Here is a 20131-nt window from a genome sequence, read left to right as displayed (position 1 = left end):
ATCTTTCTTGCTAGCATCTCATTGATGATTAATTCTAGTGGGACAAACTTACCAATGAGATGCTAGCAAGAGAACCAAAACTATGTAGTACCTCATAGCATTTAATATATTTTATCCGATGGACGTTCTGGACACACGTCCTTAAAATGTCTTCTAAACGTCTTTAGAACTTTTCTTAGAAGTCTGTGCTGTATGGATCTCATTCTACGTTTAGTTATTGCGATGCTCATTATCAGTTCATTCTAAATGTCGATGTTCGTAATACTTCGGTGGCAGCCGCGCGTCCTTTATCGTCCAGCGGAGCAGTTTGACATTTATCGCGTGATTTACCGATGTTCTCTTCCTTGCAGCATCGTTTCCGGCAGGTGATCTTTCCGGTCGACGGTTTCCATTATATATCATGATGTTACGTTATTCCGCAACACGGCGTTGACGCATTTTGGGATGAGATAAGTGCATTACGCTTAGTATGTGAGTAGATCTTGGCGGAATATGTTAATTCCATTATACGCACAGTCGTATAACGTTATGCGCCAAATTTGAGAGCCAAACTCAAAGGATCGACCGCAGTGCTTTGCATAATTCGCGTTTGAATCGCGGCTCGTGGGAATAATGATTAATTACCGTGCGGAAAGCATACATAAGGCGTCCGGTCTTCGCGGGTACCAACCGGAGGAACGATTGTGGATTTCGCGACGAAATAAATTGCCTATTATGCTTCTTAATCATCAAGTATTCCTCAAGCATTTCTCAAGTCTCAATTATATTAGAGTGAAAATTTCTCTAAATATACACGTCTGTACAGACAGTACAGACTGTGCTGTAAAAGAAATGTTTGATATCAAAAGTTTCTCCCTATGGATTTAAAATAACACTGGATATTTGAAAGAATACTGAAAATAAAGACCCACTTCTCCCTAGGAATAAAAACGACTTTGAATATTTCCGCTGTTCAACTTTTACGCGAAACTTTTTCGACGTATTTCGAGGAAAGATAAATGATGGTTTTAAATTGGAGAATTCCGGAGTTCATTGATAAAACACGAAAAGAAGTCTGCCGATAATTTATAAACGGTAATAATACGATATCTATAAGTGGAAAATACGCGCAGGAATTTAGAAGATTTTACGGAAGTTCGTACTTTGTTTAAAAAATATTTTCAGAATAAAAATATATTTAATGGACATTTAATGGAAGACCTCGTATAATAATGTATATTTAATGATATTATCTTCTATTCATACTTTTAGAGTTATAAATTTATTGCCTATTTATACTCAATGCTGTTATATTAAAGTAAACAAATAAGATCTCTCAATCATTTGATACTCAAGTTGAGTACTCGATGATTAAGAAGCACAATAGGCAATTTATTTCGCGGAAGGATTCACAATCGTTCCTCCTGACGGAATCCACAAAGACCGGACGCTTTAAGTATGCTTTCCGCACGGTAATTGAAAAAGGAAAACGCAAATTAATAGGCTTTAAAGACTAAGCAACAAATAGTTCTAATTGTGCATATATCTCTTTATATTAGATATTGTAATTTTGCATGTAACTTTTTTATAATGTACTTCAGTAAATGACATTTTAAAAAGATACAAATATGATTTATTCATGATTTGAATAAATTTTAAGATGTCTATCTAGTTGCGTTTGTAAATACACGACATGTTATATCATCGCGGAAAGGATATCTAAACTTTCATATGATGGTAGTTATAGAGATGATACAATACGCTTTTGCCTTTTTCTTCAACCTCCCCCCTTTTTACCATCTGTGATAGCACTTTTTACTTGTTTTAGACTTAGCTGCAGTATAAAGAACTTGGAGCAGCCTTGTTTCTGTATTTCTGTAGTACACAAGACGCGCATGAATTCATCTTTTATTCATGGTCGACGAGAACGCGCGGGATTCACCGAGGTTATATGCGGTTCGTGACAGGGAGTTTTGCATAAGTGGTCTTAGATTTTGCAACTTTGGTATCATCCAGAACAAAAATCTTGCTAGCGAGCGATCGGTGCAGCGGTACACACACACACACACACACACACACACACACACACACACACACACACACACACACACACACAGACGATAAATAAATATATCAGTCTCTCAAACTATAGAGAAATCTCGAGATTTCTCACTTTCGATCTTTTCAAATTTTAATAAAATTAAAGCTTTTTTCTCCATATAATACCTATAACTATCTTAACTATTAATCAAGATCACATTTATAAAATTTATATTGAGGAGCTTGTGATCTTTGAGCATCAATCTAGTCTTTCCCTAATGAATACAAATTTTTTGTACGCTTTTGACTATAACTATAGATTTACAAATATACCGACTATTAATAGTATCTTGTCACTGATAAATATGTTAATTATTAATATCTTGCTAAGAAGACAGCAATCTTACGCGCCAAGTTATCATAATGTAAAAGTTATCATCAATATGCAATGATTTATAAAATACTTGCTTAAATTATTTCTTCATTTACGAAAAAAGTATATTATTGAAACATATAAATTACAACGATTTTTGTCGGTGTATAATTTATTAAATTAGTTTAATAAATTGATGATTCACTTCGTCTCTCAATTTCAAACATATTTATAATTTCCTTTTTTTGATTTTTGCGTTGTGTAATAAGAAATATTATATTTATGTATTATTTCATTATATGGAATCCAAGTTAAAGTAAAAATTACAAATTTATGAAAATTTAATAACAAAATTTATTTTTGATTACTTTTTTTGTCAATAAATAAAAATTGATTCGATTCGCTTTAATCTGTTACTTAAAAAAGTGATGAAAATTAATTAATTATAATCGAAACACGAACATCCATCGTGTATAGTGAAGAACCGGAAAATCATCGTATATATTAAGAGTTAATACATTATTAATACACATTCTATATACTTATATTTATTTTGAACATATTTGCTTTCTTCCGCAAAATCAACTTGTCAGACAAACAGCATTTATTTATTTTACATATATCAAATAATTAGAGATTTAGCAATAAATCTAGGTCAATTTTCTGAAATTTTATTCGGTTAAAATATAAATGTACTTCAATATTTTAACTAACTCTTAAGTATTTTCTTTCGTGAAAGATTTTAGTCCATATAACTTATTCCGTAATCGAATGGGGGGGGGGGCAAAAATAATTTTAAAAGCAATAATAATTTTACTAGAAACGAATGTCATAGGAAATGATGTTAAAAATGTAAATCGTTTTATTGCCATTAAATTTATACATAACTCTGGCAATGCGTGCAATGGGAAGAAGAGATCTGAAATACTCTTGCTGTAAGTAAATTACGAGCTGAAGTCTCCGCTCTCCGTGCCCAACGGAGCTGTAAAATTTAGAAATCAAAGGGAGAAAAGTAAATCCTCCATGGAATTTGTATAAACATGCTGCATCCCCCGAGAGCGTTCCCAAGTCTTCGTGCTCGTTTATAGCGGTTGCGGGCTTTAGCATTGACACGCAGCGCGTATCGATTTGTTTCTGCTTATTGAAACGCAATTTCGATTTGTGTCAAAGCGAGCGTCTGTTCTTTTCAAGAAATAAGCGTACAGAGTCAAAGAATCTCTGAGTTTTCTCCGTAGAAATGTAATATATTAAGTATTGAAGAAAAACTGCTACAAGATCATGTTTATAGAATGCGGAAACCATCAAAGATAAATTACAATGCAAAGAGATTATTATTTAAAAATCTATTTTAATAAGGAATACATCTGCAACGAGATTTAATCACCAATTATTAAGAAATTTGCAATTATTAAATTTATCTAAGACAATAGTCTACGAGCATATTTAAGAATTTTTTTGAAAGGAATTTTTATCAGATAAGCAGCAATTTTTGCAATAAATTGCTTTTTTGACATTTTATAACTTGAAATGTTTACTTTTTGTTTCTCATTTTGAAATGAATGAGAAAAATATCAGGTTTTGTCGATCATAACTTTTAATCATAAATTTCTATAGGGAAGAGTACAGTGAATCCCTAAACCTTCTGAATACGCCCATGCAATAGTCTATAACTTTTGACGTGCCATAAATTCTAAATACAACAGTTATTGTGCATGTAAGTCCGTTTTCAAACGTTACGAAGTAGGTGTGTTGGAAAATGCGCGTTTAAAGTCGGCTTATGTCTCATTCACGTCGCAATGTCGGCGACACGGAAAACTCGTCGGAATTTTATGGAAACGTGCGTCGTCTGTCGCGCAGAGAGAATCGTCTGTCGACTCTCGAAATTCCATTCCGATTTCTAAAGTATACCGCTAGCAAGTATCGAAAGAAGGAATGTTTCCATCATCTCGATCGCATATGCATATAACGCGGATTGCTTTTTCATTCTCTCCTCCCCTTTTTCCTATAGAGGGAAGAAGAAAAAAAGAGAAATACAGTCACGCAGCACCTGGCGCACCGTCGCATCGGTTTAACGCCAAAACCCGCTAAAATATTCTAAAATATTCTCGAGCGGACTTTCTCGACTTCGCGAGGGCGGAGGCGTGCGTAATAGGCATCCAGTCCAACTACGCGACGTTACGGCATGGAATTTGGCATAGTTCACGAGAGAATACATTCCAAATACTGAATCGACCCGTGACGCAGAGATGTAATCTCAAATTTTCCGAAAGGGGTTGAATTAACATCGAGAGGCGTGGAAAACGCGAGAGTGCGGATGAAGCATAGACTGCGCATTACTATGAAGTTGTTAGTTTAGAAAGAGTGAGATAGTTTGATTGCTATCGATCTCTCTCTTTTTTCTCCTGTTTCTAAAATATCTAATTGAAGAGAAAGATACAATTAACCCTTTACAGACAGGCGAACCCATTTTTGAGTCTCTCTTTTTTATTTTATGAATTCCTCATTTGATTTTTATGAAACTTGGCCTATGGACAATTTAATAATGCGTTATTCGAATATGAGATCAAAAATAAAAAATTTTTAATGTTGAATCCAATATGGCAGATAGAATTTTTTAAAAATAATCTGATTATCAGATTATTATTACACACACATATACATCCAATCACAGAAAGCAACACTTTTTTTCGATGGGTTTTAGAATGCAGCTTACTCACCAAGCTATTGATTCTTATTTGTGAATCCATGAATAAATAACCAATCGCTCGGTGAGCAAGCTGCACTCCGAAACCCATCAAAAAAAATATATTGCAACCTTTCTGTGACCGGCTGCATATATACAATTTGATTTTAGGAAATGTTTAATTGCAAAGAAAGAGTAACATCAAGTTTCCACTTCCACTTTATTTTTCTTTATTGGAGATTTCCTTTTGAAATTTGACATTTTCAAGTTACATTCAAACCTAGCGATATCAAAAACTTCCTAAAACCGAGTTTCATGATAATCAGATTATTTTTTGAAATTTGAATGGAATTCTGATGTCAAAATCGTTCCGACTCTTAGAAAATAAGGTCTTCTTTAAGTTTCTTTATTAAAAAGCTTCTCAAAAGGTATATACTGCACATCGTCTTTCCAACGGAGCACAGGTGCTAGAATCAGGAAAATGCAATCCGTATCTATTATGTTTATAGGATGAAATCTTATAAAGAAAAATTCTAACTAGTACTATTGCGCGATGGACATCGACTTTCTGCTAGGATGTTGTCATTAGTACTTTACCGTTCGTTACTGAAACGCCAGAATCCGACATGGATAAAAATAAACTCGAAATGAAGTACGAATGCAGATGCGTTCGCTATTTACGCAAATTGTTCGTTGATTTTTTTCTCGCGGATGGCACTCTAAATAAGCCAAAGAGCATACGCTATGCCGGAGTAGCGCGCCGTTGTAGACCGTAAACTGGGGCAATTTGCTGGACCAACGACTACAGCATTAAAGTACATAGCGAAGGCCGCAGTAAAAAGAGAAAGAAAAAAAGCAAACGGCCTGCAATTCACAGACAAAAATACCGCGTATCGACTTATCATTTATACTTCCAACATGGTGCATCACATCCGTTTCCGCTTTCAATACCGTGTGCCGTATTCAGAACGCACATGTTTGAATGGTTACGCAGAATATCTCCATAAGGGATGGAATATGTACTCGTTTGTGCTTTCAATTGCGGACTCGACAAATCAGAGAATCCTGAGTTTTATAAAGAGTTATTAAAATGCATTACATCAAGCTTAGTTATGAGACAAATGTATAGTTATTGATTTCTTGTATCTCTCTCTTTTTGTGTGTTATTTATTTTATTTGATTAGAATTTTACCGAAATCTCTGATTAATAAACTTCCGTCATACGCAAGATAAATAGTTTCCTACAATTGTATAGGGTGACAAGAAAGTTTGACCACAAAGTTTTGTACGTTTATCAAATTATTACCTATTTAAATTGATTTTATTTGTCGTTATTCATTTTGATGTTATTTTAACATCAAAATGACAATAAAAACATCATTTTAAATATCAAATAGTTGCTTGGAACGTATATTTAAAAAAAAGATTCTGAAGTGTTAGTTACATTGCATCTTATTAAATATCAAAAAAACTCTGCACCAAAAGATTTTTATCGGTTGGTGAACTGAAGACTGTTCTTGATTGAGAGACTTCATTCATGGAAATATATGTGTAGTCATCATTCCTGAAACGTCTTAAAGCTAAAGGTTGTCACTTTGAATGTTAATTATTATTTTTGATATTCAATATAATATTCAATTCAATAAAATATTCAATATAACTAACAAAGTTTGTTTTTTGTAAATATACGTCACTAATGATTTAAATAAAATTTTTGGCCAAACTTTTTTGTCACCCTGTATTTTAAAAATAAATTCTGTTTTTGCATACAAATTTCTCAGTAAAGGAAGACAACTAATATACAGTATAATGCGAATTTATCTTAATTACGCGTACTTATATTTGAATTTATATGTATTAATGTTATACATCATTTATTGCAGCAATAAAAAATAAGATTTGAGTCTTTAATGTTTTTTCACAATAAAATCAGCCTTTTTACAATAAAATATATTGTTTCATTTGATACAATATTTTAAAAATAATTATAATTTTCGAAGAACGGAGTTATGTAATTCTTCATTGAATAGACGATGTGTACAGATATATCAACGTCACATGGTAAGGAAAATTAGTTACGCATGTCGTTGTTTTAACGTTATGTAATCCATTTTGCTCTTTTTTTTTTTATGAAGCACAAGCGATGAAAATAAAACGTGTCTGAAAATATTCTCAGCGTGCGATTGTCAAGATAATTCACGTTACCAGAGAAAATTTGTACTTCAACTTTAATGGTGCCCATGATGGAAGATATTTCTTTCACAGATAGCTTCTTTGACATTTCAAATTTTATCTTCGCGTTTGTCATTCACGTTCCGACGGTTTACATTTGAATGGTCATTTCATAGCTACGCCACGAACGCCAACCATATTAGAAATAGCGAATACTCCTTTCTTTATGGATCATTCGCGCTTGGCGTGTGCACGATAGGAAACGGAAATTAAATGAGAATCGTTCGGATCTGTCTGTATAACGGAAATGAAAATCTGGAAAATCTGGTGTGAATGGAAGAAGACGAAGGCTTTTGAGATGGGCAGAGAAATGGTATGAGTGAGGAATCAAGCAGGGAAAAATGTTGATTATTAATATTTCACACAATGTACGTTCAGAGGAATAATTTCTTGAAAAATTACTCATTTACATGTTTCAATTAAGCATTTGAATGCAGTGAACAATGTCATTTTCAAGCTTGATTTACAACATTTATGTAACAGATAGAAATTTTTATTTTTTTTATATGTTACATTTTATGTTTTATATGTTACATACGATATTAATAGTCATATTTGAACATAATTCGATTTGTACTGTTTCAAATAGCGTACTGTTGTGAAATACAACGCGAGTACACAAATCGTATTTTCAACTTTTATGATATTATTTTTAACTATATATATTCAATAGGAACAAAAAGGATGTAGCTGATAAAATTGGTCATATGACAATTATTTTTCATCAGCAAAAAAATAACACATATACTTCTAATCGAAACATTTATATACAGGGTGGCTACTGAGTACTTTAAAAAATTTTAAAGGATGATTCCTTAAATTTAAAACGAAAATTTTTATATACCATTATATGTCCAAAATGTAAATAGGGTGTCAAAGTTGAAAGGAAAATTTTTTTTTCCAAAAATTTCTAAAACCATTAAAGTTATTTTGATATTAAATTTTAGCAAGTTTTAAAGTAATCCGAGTGATTTTTAAAATTTTTGGAAAAAATTCTTCCTTCAATTTTGACATCTTGTCTCTTTAAAACTAATTATTTCACGTGTACAGTCATATGAAATTTGAATTTGTGTATCTCTTTAAAACTAATTAAGCTATTTCACGTGTACAGTCATATGAAATTTGAATTTGTGTGAGAAATCATCCCTTAAAATCTTTCACTACTCAATATTTACCCTACATAATAAACCGAAATAAAATATACATATATTATTAGGCAAACTGTGTGACACTTACCGTTCCAGCTCCAGGATCGGTAATTTTGCACGGCAGAACTGCCGTGGTACCACTTTGAGCAAGTACCTCTCCAATTGGTCCTTCAAGAACATCTTCATTTTTACCCTCCGGGGCATTCAATGGGGCGATTGCATTATTGGCACTTGAGTTCTGCTGATGCTTCGCTTGGCTTACTGCGAACATAAATTACAACAATGTTTTTTGAAGATAGGAACCATTTTGTTCGATCCAAGTAACATCTGTGAATGACACGTCATATAACAAATTAATATTAGTAACAATTTTTCTCGTCAAATCATAAATCTGAAAATTACTTTCACATAATGATAACATTTTGTTGAATAAGAATATTCGTTATTAAAACAAAATTAGATGTAAAGATTGTACGCGTATTACGATATCTATAGAATGCTGAATCTCATAAATTCTTATAATAAATAAGAAAATCGAAGTATTTACAATTATCTATATATAGTCTTTTTACAATAACTATCTGTAAAAATCTTCTTACAAACAATTTTCTCGCTTCTTAACGTTATTATCATTTAATAAAGTAATAGACTTAAGTAATTTAACAATGTAAATAATATAGACTGAAAAATATAAATCAAAAGAATGTAAAATATCTATCTCTCCAATATTAAACCGTCATGATTTGGATCATTAAGTAATACATAAAATTTAAAGATAACTAGAATTATAAATGAAACATAATAAAAAATAGTATCATTTTTCATTTATAAAGCAAAAATATTTCAAATCTTTCTTCTACTTCTCTACGTAATTATAAAACCAGTTGCAGAGTGGATTCTTTTATAGATGCTGTTATGTGCTTCATTACAATAAGATTTCGTGTAAAAAATTTATCCAGAATTTATAATAATTATAAAAATAGGAACTTTGTATAAATCTGTTCATGAATGCCTTTTTCTTTTAATTCTCACATCTTAACGCAGATTGTAGCAAAATGTGTAGGATCGATTAATTAAAGTCTCTCAAAAGATTCAATTAAAATGAAATGAAAATTACGAGAATGCAGATTGTAACAAAAAAAAATGTGAGAAATCACGCCATGTATTTTCTCGCACAAGAAAGTTTCGTCCATAATATCTGTCTCTCCAAGGGCTGTTAGTTCTAAGGTCGAGGACTATGATCAAGGATTAAGGACGATTTTCATGGTTGACGAAGGGCGCGGCACAGGGATTGCGAGAGACGACAAAGCACCCTCCTGCTTGGAGATTAATGCAGCCACCGTCGCGACGATAACGCATAAGAGCATCGCCCGAGTGGCTTAAGTGAATAACTTAGTCATGGCAATTACGACGGTTTGGCCAGGCGTTTACCGATGCCCAAGACGCGCCAAACCGCGGCGAATTTCCACGGATATTCAGCCGGAAACTTTCTCGCTCGTTGTGCCTCGCATCCCGTTTACCTCTAGCGATCATTCGCTTGTCCCTAACTGCGCACATCTCAGACTTCTCTGATAATAAAAAAAAAGGAGATTTCATCCATAAGCATCTTGTGCGAGAACTCTAGGCAATAAATATATATATCCGGAAAGTTTCTATTTCCGTTCAACGAGTTATAAACCCAAGCTCGAAATTTGACGCTTCGTGCCGACGATGCAAAGTTCGCTTTCAAAATGTTGCGATATACATGCTGTGTGACGTGTACACATTTATAGCATGTTTTCGTTTATTTCAAATTCTTACATTGCAATATGTAAAACTATTACTTTTACTTAAATTCTCTATTAAATAATGAATAATGTATAAACATATTATATTCATAAAATGATAACTTAGAACAAATATAAATAGAATAAGAAGGAACCTAAAGAATTTATATTTTATTAATAGTAATTTCAATTAATTTTTGTAATTCTGTAAAAGTGAATCAGTGTATTGTTACTGACTTCAATGCTACACTTATAATTAATGTAATCATCAATGGATATTTACTATTTTTTAGTAATAATACACTGATTTACTTTAGAAGTTATGATTTTCTGCAGAAATTTGTAGAAATCATAACTTTTAAAAATGAATCAGTGTATTATCACTGAAAAACAGTAAATATTACAATTATAAGCGTAGCATTGAAGTCAGTAATAATATACTAATTTCACACTCTTAGAGTAATATAACGAACAATGAATTAAGCTTCTTTTTCATGCATGTTGAAAAAAGCTAGATCGAAGCATGGAATCTTTGAGCATGAGCGTATTCGATATTTGTCATTAATAATACAAGAGGCAGGTCATTCTCTCGATGTTGATCAGCGTACCGCGTGTCTCACTTGAATTTTCTCGTCGAAATAAATTAACATCGTTGTCACCGTCAGTGTTCAGTATTTCAAAGTGATTATTCACTAAAAATTCCTGCGGGAAAAATACTCGAATTCTTTGCAACCGGAATAAAAAAGGAAAGAAGAGGCTATTAAACGAATGACACTCTAAGGGATTATTAGAGTAGTATTTCTACCGTGTGAAAAAATTATTGAAATTTCCATATCATGTGATAGAGAAACATTATAATTTTAACAAAATATTAAATTTAAGAACAAATAATATACTTTAATTAAAACAAAATATTCTTACGTACACTGAGAGAAAAATGTCGAAGTATTGCGAAGTAAAAATGTTACTTACGAAATTTCATTGTGATGACGAAATATACATTCTGTGAAATATATTTCATTAAATACAAAAAAAATAATATAGATGGCTTATTTGCTAAGAATAAAATTTTATTTCGCCCATATTTAAATATAAATATTTATTTCAATGAAATAAATATATTTCTCACAAATATACTTTTAGACATCTTTTTCTCAATATATTAAAGGCTTTTTGTTTTTTTTTCTTATAGCACGCAAAATTTATGAATATGGAAAATAGCAATTAATAATGCAATAAACATCAACACTCCATAATAAAAATTTAAATATGAACTTTATTGTACTAAAGTATTACTTTCGCGTCTGTATATTTACCGACTAATTAAGTTGACTAATCGATTATTCAACATTCACGAACTCAATTTTTTTATGAGACATTCTTTTTTCATATGGACATCGAAAATGATCCATGTGTAACCGTGAAAATATTAAATTGCATGAAAAGAAATTATCATTAACAATGTATATACACGATAAAACAGGAAATAATTAGCGCGATATAAATACGTTAAATCTTTTGTCTTTAATTTAATTATAGACAAAGTAAAAGTTCAGGCGGATACAGTTTTCTAAATTGAATTTACCAATGATTAGTATTCACACATAGTGGAAGATTAATCTGGCACAATTTCAGAAAGTTTGCCGAATCGAGAATCGTAAAACGGTCCGGTAATAGGGGCCGGTGTGCATTTAATTAAACTTTCAATTAGATCTAAAGCTTCGGAGGTGTTACGGCGATGACCTAAATTTTCAGAACGGCATCGTCTCGTTCGGGAATGAGACGTTCTACAAATTTGTTCGTTAGTATATATCCGCGTCGACAGTCTCGATGTCCTAAAGAAGCAAATCGTCGAGTAAGGACATCGACGAGTGATCGACACGATTTCGATGCGCTCATCGCGTTAGATAGGTTCAGCACTAACGAGGTGAAAGTAAGAGCCGCAGGTTTTCAGCAACGCGATAACCGGAAATTGCTTGTCAGCTATCGGATTAAGTGTTTTCCATTGCCGGCACGAAAATAACTTGCCTGAAGTACGGAAGAGAGTGTGGCGTGCCGCCGTCGAACGCCCGTGTTTCTTCAGGCAGCATCATTACCGTTGAAAATTGTATGCCGCCGTGAAGCGAATACCGACGAGGAGGAGCACAGAATTAGAAACAAAATTATTTAGGCTAGGAGAACCGCTATACTTAAACACGCGATTTGCGAGAAGAAAACGAGGTAGAAATACGAATGAACATGTCGTTTCCCGACAAAATTTCTAATTCTAATCCTATGAAATCTTCAAAATACCACATTTCTCTGACAAAATTAAATATGTAACATATGAAACAATTAAAGAATTTTAAATAAAGTAGCAATGCACACTTTGGTATGCAACACAAAATTTAGAAACGCTAAAGAACAAATAGCAGTCTTTTACAAAACTAGAACTTTCATTGCTTTTTCTACGAATAATTAAAAAGATTGTTGATTTTTACATTTTAAAAGAAACAACATTCCATATTTTATGTAATTAATAATTAAACTTCTTTTTACAAAACTATAACTCAATCTTTCAAATCTTTTAGCTTAAATAATTGTATATTCATTTTTACAACAGTGTAACAAAATTATGCTTTTCCATAAATTCAAACTTACCTGTGATATATATGTGTATCTCGAGTAGGATAATTAGAAGCACGATCCAGAATGCCCTCATGATGATTAAAAAATACTTGTGGCTCTCTCCTTTCCTTAGACATGCATCCCTTTCGGAACAGCTGAAATCCAAAAGAAAAATTGAATCATTACTTTTTATTATTTTCAATACTCATACTTCCTACGATTTTAATTAATTGTTTTATGTGAAAATCTAATACAATTAAAATTTTTTCAATTTTTCTTTAAACAGTCTAGTTTGATCTTTCTTAAACAATTGAAAATTAAATTAAATTACTTAATAGAAGAACTGAAAAGTGAAATTCTGAAATGAGATTACAATTACAATATTGTCTTTTAAAATATTCAATTTATGGTGTTTTATGCAGCTTCCGAAACTTAAACTTAATTGTGAATTAAAGAATAACAATAGTTTTTTAGTTAACGCACTGTGTGAAATATGTTGCACATCGTTTTATGATGAAGAATATTGATTAATTTTATGTCGGGCAGCGGTCCATGCGTTTCTTGCTTATTCATCATACATTCCCGTCAACTTCAAGCCAACATATTTTTCGATAGAAAAATGTACCAACAAGCTTGAAGAATTTAATATAAATAGAGCGTCGTGCCAACAGAAAATTTCAACTCCATTTTACGCGCGAAATAAACTAACGGCATTCTCACTTAAGTGATGCTAGCAGTTTGTAAAATACGAATGTAAATATAAAGTAACAGCAAATTACTTTTTTGAAGGAAATAATATAGCAATTAAAGAATGAATTATGTTAAAAGAAATATTTCTATTGTTCTTCACCGCGATACAATTTTCTTTTTGTAGAAACCTTATTTTAGTTGTGTAAAAAAATTATTTTCTTTTTTAAGTTCTTTATTTCAATACACTTGGTGCGTTCAATTTGCGAGCCATATATATCTTTGAAAAAGGAAAAGTAAAAAAAAAGGAATTACGGCTGAAACATAGGACGAGAGTACTACTGGATCGTGTTCCAAAACTACGCACAAGGTGCCCCTTAACGTGGTATTAACTAGTTTCGTCGAATAAAAAGTGCTAACTTTTTTGCGAATACGTGCAAGTTTTTCTTAAAACTACGCTTGCTAGCTTGCAGACGTAGCATTTTTGTTGAATCGAGTGAGATCGATAGGGACACGGATAACATTCTTTTGCCTTGGGCTCCATTTCTGTCTCTTTGCTTCGCACAACTCTCCTAATGATATTTTAATTTTTTTTTTTTCATATAACGCATACGTAAATATCGTGTAAAAAATAGAAAATGAGAAGAGCTGCATATATAAAGATTCAAGAACGTGGAATTAAATATACGCAGATATTTGAAGAATTGAAAAAAGGCAAAATGAGATAAAAAAATTAAATTTTAATGTAAATTATAATAAGAAAATTTATTAATAATATGAGAATTTAGAAAATGGAAAACTCGAAGAATGATAAATTAATTTGTTAAATATTAAAATTTTTAAAGATAATAAAATATTATATTTATGTTTTAAAAAGCATTTAGATTTTAATTGACTTTTATTCTATATGAGAACTAAGAGTATGGGGGATGTTGAGTATTTCCTAGGAATCCATGGAGAAACAGATATAGAAACAAGATTCTTCAAAATACAGATTCGCGATCATGCGCTGGCGAAAACCTCAAGAGTATTCGACGAATTCTCGAGACAAAGCAATGGTTGAACAAGTGTGATAATATTTCGGCGAGAAAAGCTGAAGATCTTGTCAGTCTGATAAATATTCGGCCTGAATATTATTCGTATCGCGATTTGCCGCAGTCTCTTGGGATCAGCGAAGAAAGAGCATTCCGAGATAGTTCAGGTATATTCGCATAATTGCCGACCAGGGATCCCTTTTGTATATAACGAAAAGATACAAAGTTGTCCGTCAAAAAGACGAATACGATATTGGCTACGCATTTCGAATATCGAAATAGAAACTGAAAACCGCGATCGCTATTAAGATTTCCGACTACTCGTTATTCAGTCTGTTAGTATCGATTCTTGTAACAAACGCGACTGTAGCTTTGATAAGAAATACCTTTGACATAAATCTGATACAGAATGTACCTTTTGTTGAGATACTGATTCTTGACATCATTATATAACAGAATAGTTTTATGTAAATAGTTTTATGTATTGACGACAGTACTGTATATGCAGTTCTGTTTGGAACTATTTCTTTAGACGACAATTATTTCTAAAAGAAAAAGAAATTATTTTAACTTTTTTTTTTACGAATTGAAATTATTTTGAATCCGTTACAATTTTTTAGCCATGAAATTACTTAATTCTAGAAATATTGAGTGATACATTATTGTTATATCGATACTTAAATTTTATGTAGATAGAAATATGTTACTCTTAATCATTGTAACATAAATTTTCACAACTGCACACTTTTAATGATAAAATATTTATAATCTAGATCTTTCTAAACAATTAACCTAATTATTAATTTAAAAGAAAAGAAAGAAACAAACTATCAAATCTTGAAGGGCTCCTACAGACGAGTGACTTTGTAGTGCCATAATCGAAAGCACCGACCCATTTATACACAGCTATTCTGTGGCGCTACAGAAAAATGTCGCGAATATGTTCATATGAATCACTTGCGTGGCGCGACAAAAAGCGTTGCCCATCTAAACGCATCCGCAACTCTTTTTCGCGCCACGTAGTGGCCCATATAAACATATTCGTGACATTTTTCTGTCAGAATAGCGCCACAGAATAGCTATGAACGGGTCGGCGCATTCGATTGTGATGCTACAAAGTCGCTCGTTTGTAGGAGCCCGAAATGAAATGTATAGTCCAATATGTCTCCTTATAATACTTTTAATAAATACATATAATTATATCAAACAGCTTAAAAATTGAAATCACTTATCACGTTCTCTGTTATAATATTGACCTTCAAAATGATATATATATATATATATATATATATATATATATATAATAATTTGAATTTTTAAAAGTTTGTCTTCACTTCTTCTAGTACATAATTTACCTTGTAGTATGGCAGATTGGACTTCCTGAATGCTTAGCTTAGCGTTTAATGATTTTGCTCATTTCTACATAAAATTCATGTATGGAAGAGTTCCACAGTTAAGATAATTTATAAAAGTTATTTAATGTATACAGCAATCAGAGAGAACCTACCTTTTAAAAATAATGTAAAAGATTTTTTAAATTTACAAATATCTTTTTGTGTAAGACATAATTATCTTTGAAAAATTTTTATATATTTCTTTTAGAAATGTATGTAATCTTTTAGAAATATATATAATATATTACTTCAAATTAAAAAATTATTTAAAAATAGTTAGGATAAATATGTGATAAAATGACTTTTTAGTTAGCATTTTATAAACTTAAACGTTTAGTTAACATTTTATATAATGAGAAATTGTGGATATTCAGCGCTAAGTCTGTATTAGATTTGCGAAAATTAAATTTTCTCTAATTTATGAGGGATATTTGATATTCGTGTTTTTCTTCTGCTACGGTAGACCTGCGATACGTTACTCTTCTCGCAGGTTGTGATTCGGCCATTTGTAGGCCAACCACGAGCACCATATGTTCCCAACCAACGTATATGTTAAAATTTTCAAAACAAGCATCGCGCTCACGCTTTTTCCTACCAACAAACGAGAAATATTTTGAAATTCTCAATTTAGCTGAATTTTGTAATATCGTATCACCTAAAATTAACACGATATAATAATTACGCTGCTTTTTCAGGAATTATGTGTTAAATAATTTATTAACTTTTATATTATATACAAATATTATAGCAGACAAATTTATACAAATATTGAACAATTTCTTTATACTAATTATATTAATATATTATACTTTTTTTTTTTCAAAAAATTATATAATATTATAATACATACATTTGAATAAATAAATAAAACAAATATTGTGCTAAATTGTTAATTAATGTAAAGAAATTGTTTAATATTTGTATAAATTTATCTGCTATAATATTTGTATATATAAAGTTAATAAATTATTTAACATATTATTCCTGAAAAAAGCAACATAATTATTATATTATACCGTGTTAATTTTAGGTATACATGGTATTACAAAATTCAGTTAAATTGAGAATTTTTAAATATTTCTCTTTTGTTGGTAGAAAAAAGCGTGAGCGGTGCTTGCTTTGAAAATAAAACAAAATAAAATAAAATAAAATAATAATCTTTATAAAGATTATTATTTTATTTTGTATCTATATAATTTCATTTTTTTTAGTTAAAATTTTGTAGATGCAAAATAAAATTATAATCTCTACTATTACATTAATAATTTTAATATAAATTATCACAATTATCCATTTATGGTCGTATTAATTATTTTCTTCTAATTATTCAATATACGTTCTTGCGGAATAGAAATTAAAGTAGGTAACTGTGAAACATGAAGACAAATGTTTCCTTTTCTCATTCATAAAACTGCCTTAGTTTCAATGCCGAGTAGGAGACCACTTTCTACTCTCCCATGCGTGTTTTACTTACGACGTGCTACTCGCAGACAAATGACTGCATTATACACTTTATTTCCTGTCATACTAAGACGTCCATTATTTAGACGAGTTAGATTAACGATTGCTTGTGCCTAAAGCTATAATCAATAAAGGATTTATGGAACGCGCAACATCTTCCTTTTTCATGCCAAAGGACCAGATTCACAAAGAAAGTCACGCGAGCTCACAGCAGATGGAAAATCTTATAAATCTCATCTAAAACAATCTTCCGTCTTGAAATAAGCGGCTTGTTTCCGCACTGGCATTTAAATATTTAACAGGACGTCCAAAGAAGCAATCGCGTGCTTCGGACGATTCAGTACTGCCCAACGTATCGTGCGTGATTATTCGAACTGATCTGGCATTTACATGTAACGACGCGTCAATCCAACGATGACTAGTCAACAAAAATCGCAATGAATATCTGCTTTGCGCGTACACATTCGTGCTCGAGTTGATTTAAAGGAAATATCTGACGTTAAAAATTACTTAGAATGTACATTAATTCTATTAAAATTTAATGCGACTGAACACATATAGATCTAGATTTTTCTGAAATTATGTCATACGTTCTTATATCAATTATTGTAGTCATGAAACGATATGTATAAATGTTGTATAAATAATGTTGCTGAAATCATTATTTCGTTTCTAGATTAATACTATTAAGAAGCAAAAAATTTTAGTAGAACAAATCTATATATGGAATCTGCATATGAGGGAAATACATGTTTCTCTGAAAAATTGAGTGCCGGTGGAACGAGTTAGTTTTTACATAAATGTGATTTGTAATATGGTCAAGAAAAGATATCATACATATCTCAAGGTTTAATGAATAATTTGTGAACTAAGGTGTATGAAATTTGTGCTCGTAGAGCACCTTTGATACATCATAGCTCAAAGATTATCCATTATTGAACTTTGAGATGTCTATGACATCTTTTATTTATTATGTTTTAAGTTCCATTATATGCAAAACCCAACTTATTTCATTGAGATGCAATTTTCCATAAACTAGTTTTTGTTCATGAAAAGAAGAGTTAAAAAATATTAAAGTAGAAATAAAAAGATCTGAAATTAGATACTTAAAATACTGTATAAAAATAATACTGTAAAAAAATACAGAAAAGATTGGTCAGTTTAAAGATTAAAGACACTGAAGGAAAGCTCGATATTGTTAAAAGCTGTAATGAATACTAATTCTCTTCGTGATGTTAACACACAAGATGATATTTTTACGATTGCGGAGAGATTTCTTTCACGGTAATTGAATTTTAAATAACAATATCGACGTATATAATGATATGTCTACGATGAAGTGACAAAAAAATTGCTCGATAAAAGCGCGTATTTATCGCAATATGAAAATACGTGGAACACAATAAAGTTCATTTTATGGATTTTACGCACATTGTAGTGGAAGTTCACGTTCAACTTTTGAACCGAAGAGTATTATTTCTGCATTTTTTTCCCGACGTGGCGACCTCAGAAGAAGATACATGAGGACAATTGACAATGAAAAGCGCGAGAAGTAAGTAAGATTGCGCATAAGAATGACTTCAAGAACGGGGGCGGAAGCCGCATGCAAATAGACAGCATTTGGTACGAGCGGTATACGTGACGCTTCAATGGATGGTATTCAATGAAGCCGACACATCGCTGATTTGAGATCTTTTAAATGGAAATTCATCGACTGAGATGCAACGGGTATTTTAGATATTGCGCGAGAAAGCAGAACTTTCTTTCGGAAGTTTCTTTTATCTTTGATATGCATGTATATACAGTGGCGCGCTGCTGAAAGTTTCCAATATATTTACGTATATAATTTTACGTCGTAACTTTTATCAATCTGTTTTCAGTTTTTATTATAAGTTAATAAAATTCTTATTGTAATCAACTTAACTTTTACAGAAAAGCTATTATTGAAATTAGTATTGTTATATTTTGAAGCAAGGAATACAAATGATGAATTATAAAATATAATTGTAACAATCTTACTCAACGAAAAGCTGTGTGCTAGATTAAAAATAGACCTTCGCTTTCTAAAAATTAACAACATGATATTTTGTCAATATTAAATGAAAATAGATCGAGAAATATTCAGTGCAAGTGAATAAAGAAGATCATTGGATCTTTTTGCCTAATAATATTTTTGTGTGAATTTTTTCAATTTCCAGTTTTAAGCAAATTACGCGCCTATTTATATTTTTATTGATCTTGAAATACAGTCTTAAATTGAAGGAGTAATATCACAAATTAAATTAACGAGCAATTTAATATTACTGATGCTAATAAGCATCTTTAAAGAAACGCTGTAAATAATTTATTATGAAAAACGTCACAATATTTTTAAATATTAGAATATATTAAGTTATTTGTATACTAGATCTTTATTAGTAAAGATTCTTTATCTGAGCAATACAATAAAATTACTTATTGACCGGAAACTTTTGGAAATCATGTACAGTTTTGATTGAATCAACCGAGCCAGATATCTTTACAGTACTCGCAATGGAGAACTCTGGAGAACGACTGTTACGTTATTCAGAACCAAACGTACATTGAGAGAATGCGCGTCGTCTGTCTGAACGCGCTTCGTTTAAAAACCTTGGGAATTGCAAAATAGGTCGAATGAAATGTTACCCACGTTCTATGCGCTCCAATTCTCGCAGAAGTGGTAGATTGTGGATAATCAACTTCAACTGT

The 20131-nt window shown here is 31.3% G+C and overlaps 1 protein-coding gene and 1 long non-coding RNA gene across 7 annotated transcripts in view; one reads left to right on the top strand and one right to left on the bottom strand.

Annotated features, from left to right (window-relative positions):
• The window catches only part of LOC105143137 (limbic system-associated membrane protein), a 222755-nt gene that overhangs the window by 13835 nt on the left and 188789 nt on the right, over positions 1–20131 (bottom strand). For all 5 annotated transcript variants that reach the window (XM_087414343.1, XM_011051197.2, XM_087414344.1 and 2 more), the window contains 2 exons: positions 12862–12983; positions 8544–8716 (listed from right to left, as the gene is read on the bottom strand). In XM_087414343.1, coding sequence (XP_087270469.1) covers positions 8544–8716; positions 12862–12922 — 234 coding nt within the window. In that variant the 5' untranslated portion in view covers positions 12923–12983. The remainder of the gene's footprint in view (positions 1–8543; positions 8717–12861; positions 12984–20131) is intronic.
• Positions 1–20131, top strand: part of LOC147907063 (uncharacterized) — a 233418-nt gene that overhangs the window by 63547 nt on the left and 149740 nt on the right. The window lies entirely within an intron of this gene.

This window comes from Acromyrmex echinatior, chromosome 16 (assembly GCF_024713525.1).
Source record: "Acromyrmex echinatior isolate Ae372 chromosome 16, ASM2471352v2, whole genome shotgun sequence".
NCBI lineage: Eukaryota > Metazoa > Arthropoda > Insecta > Hymenoptera > Formicidae > Acromyrmex > Acromyrmex echinatior.
This window is presented reverse-complemented; position numbering and strand designations above follow the sequence as displayed.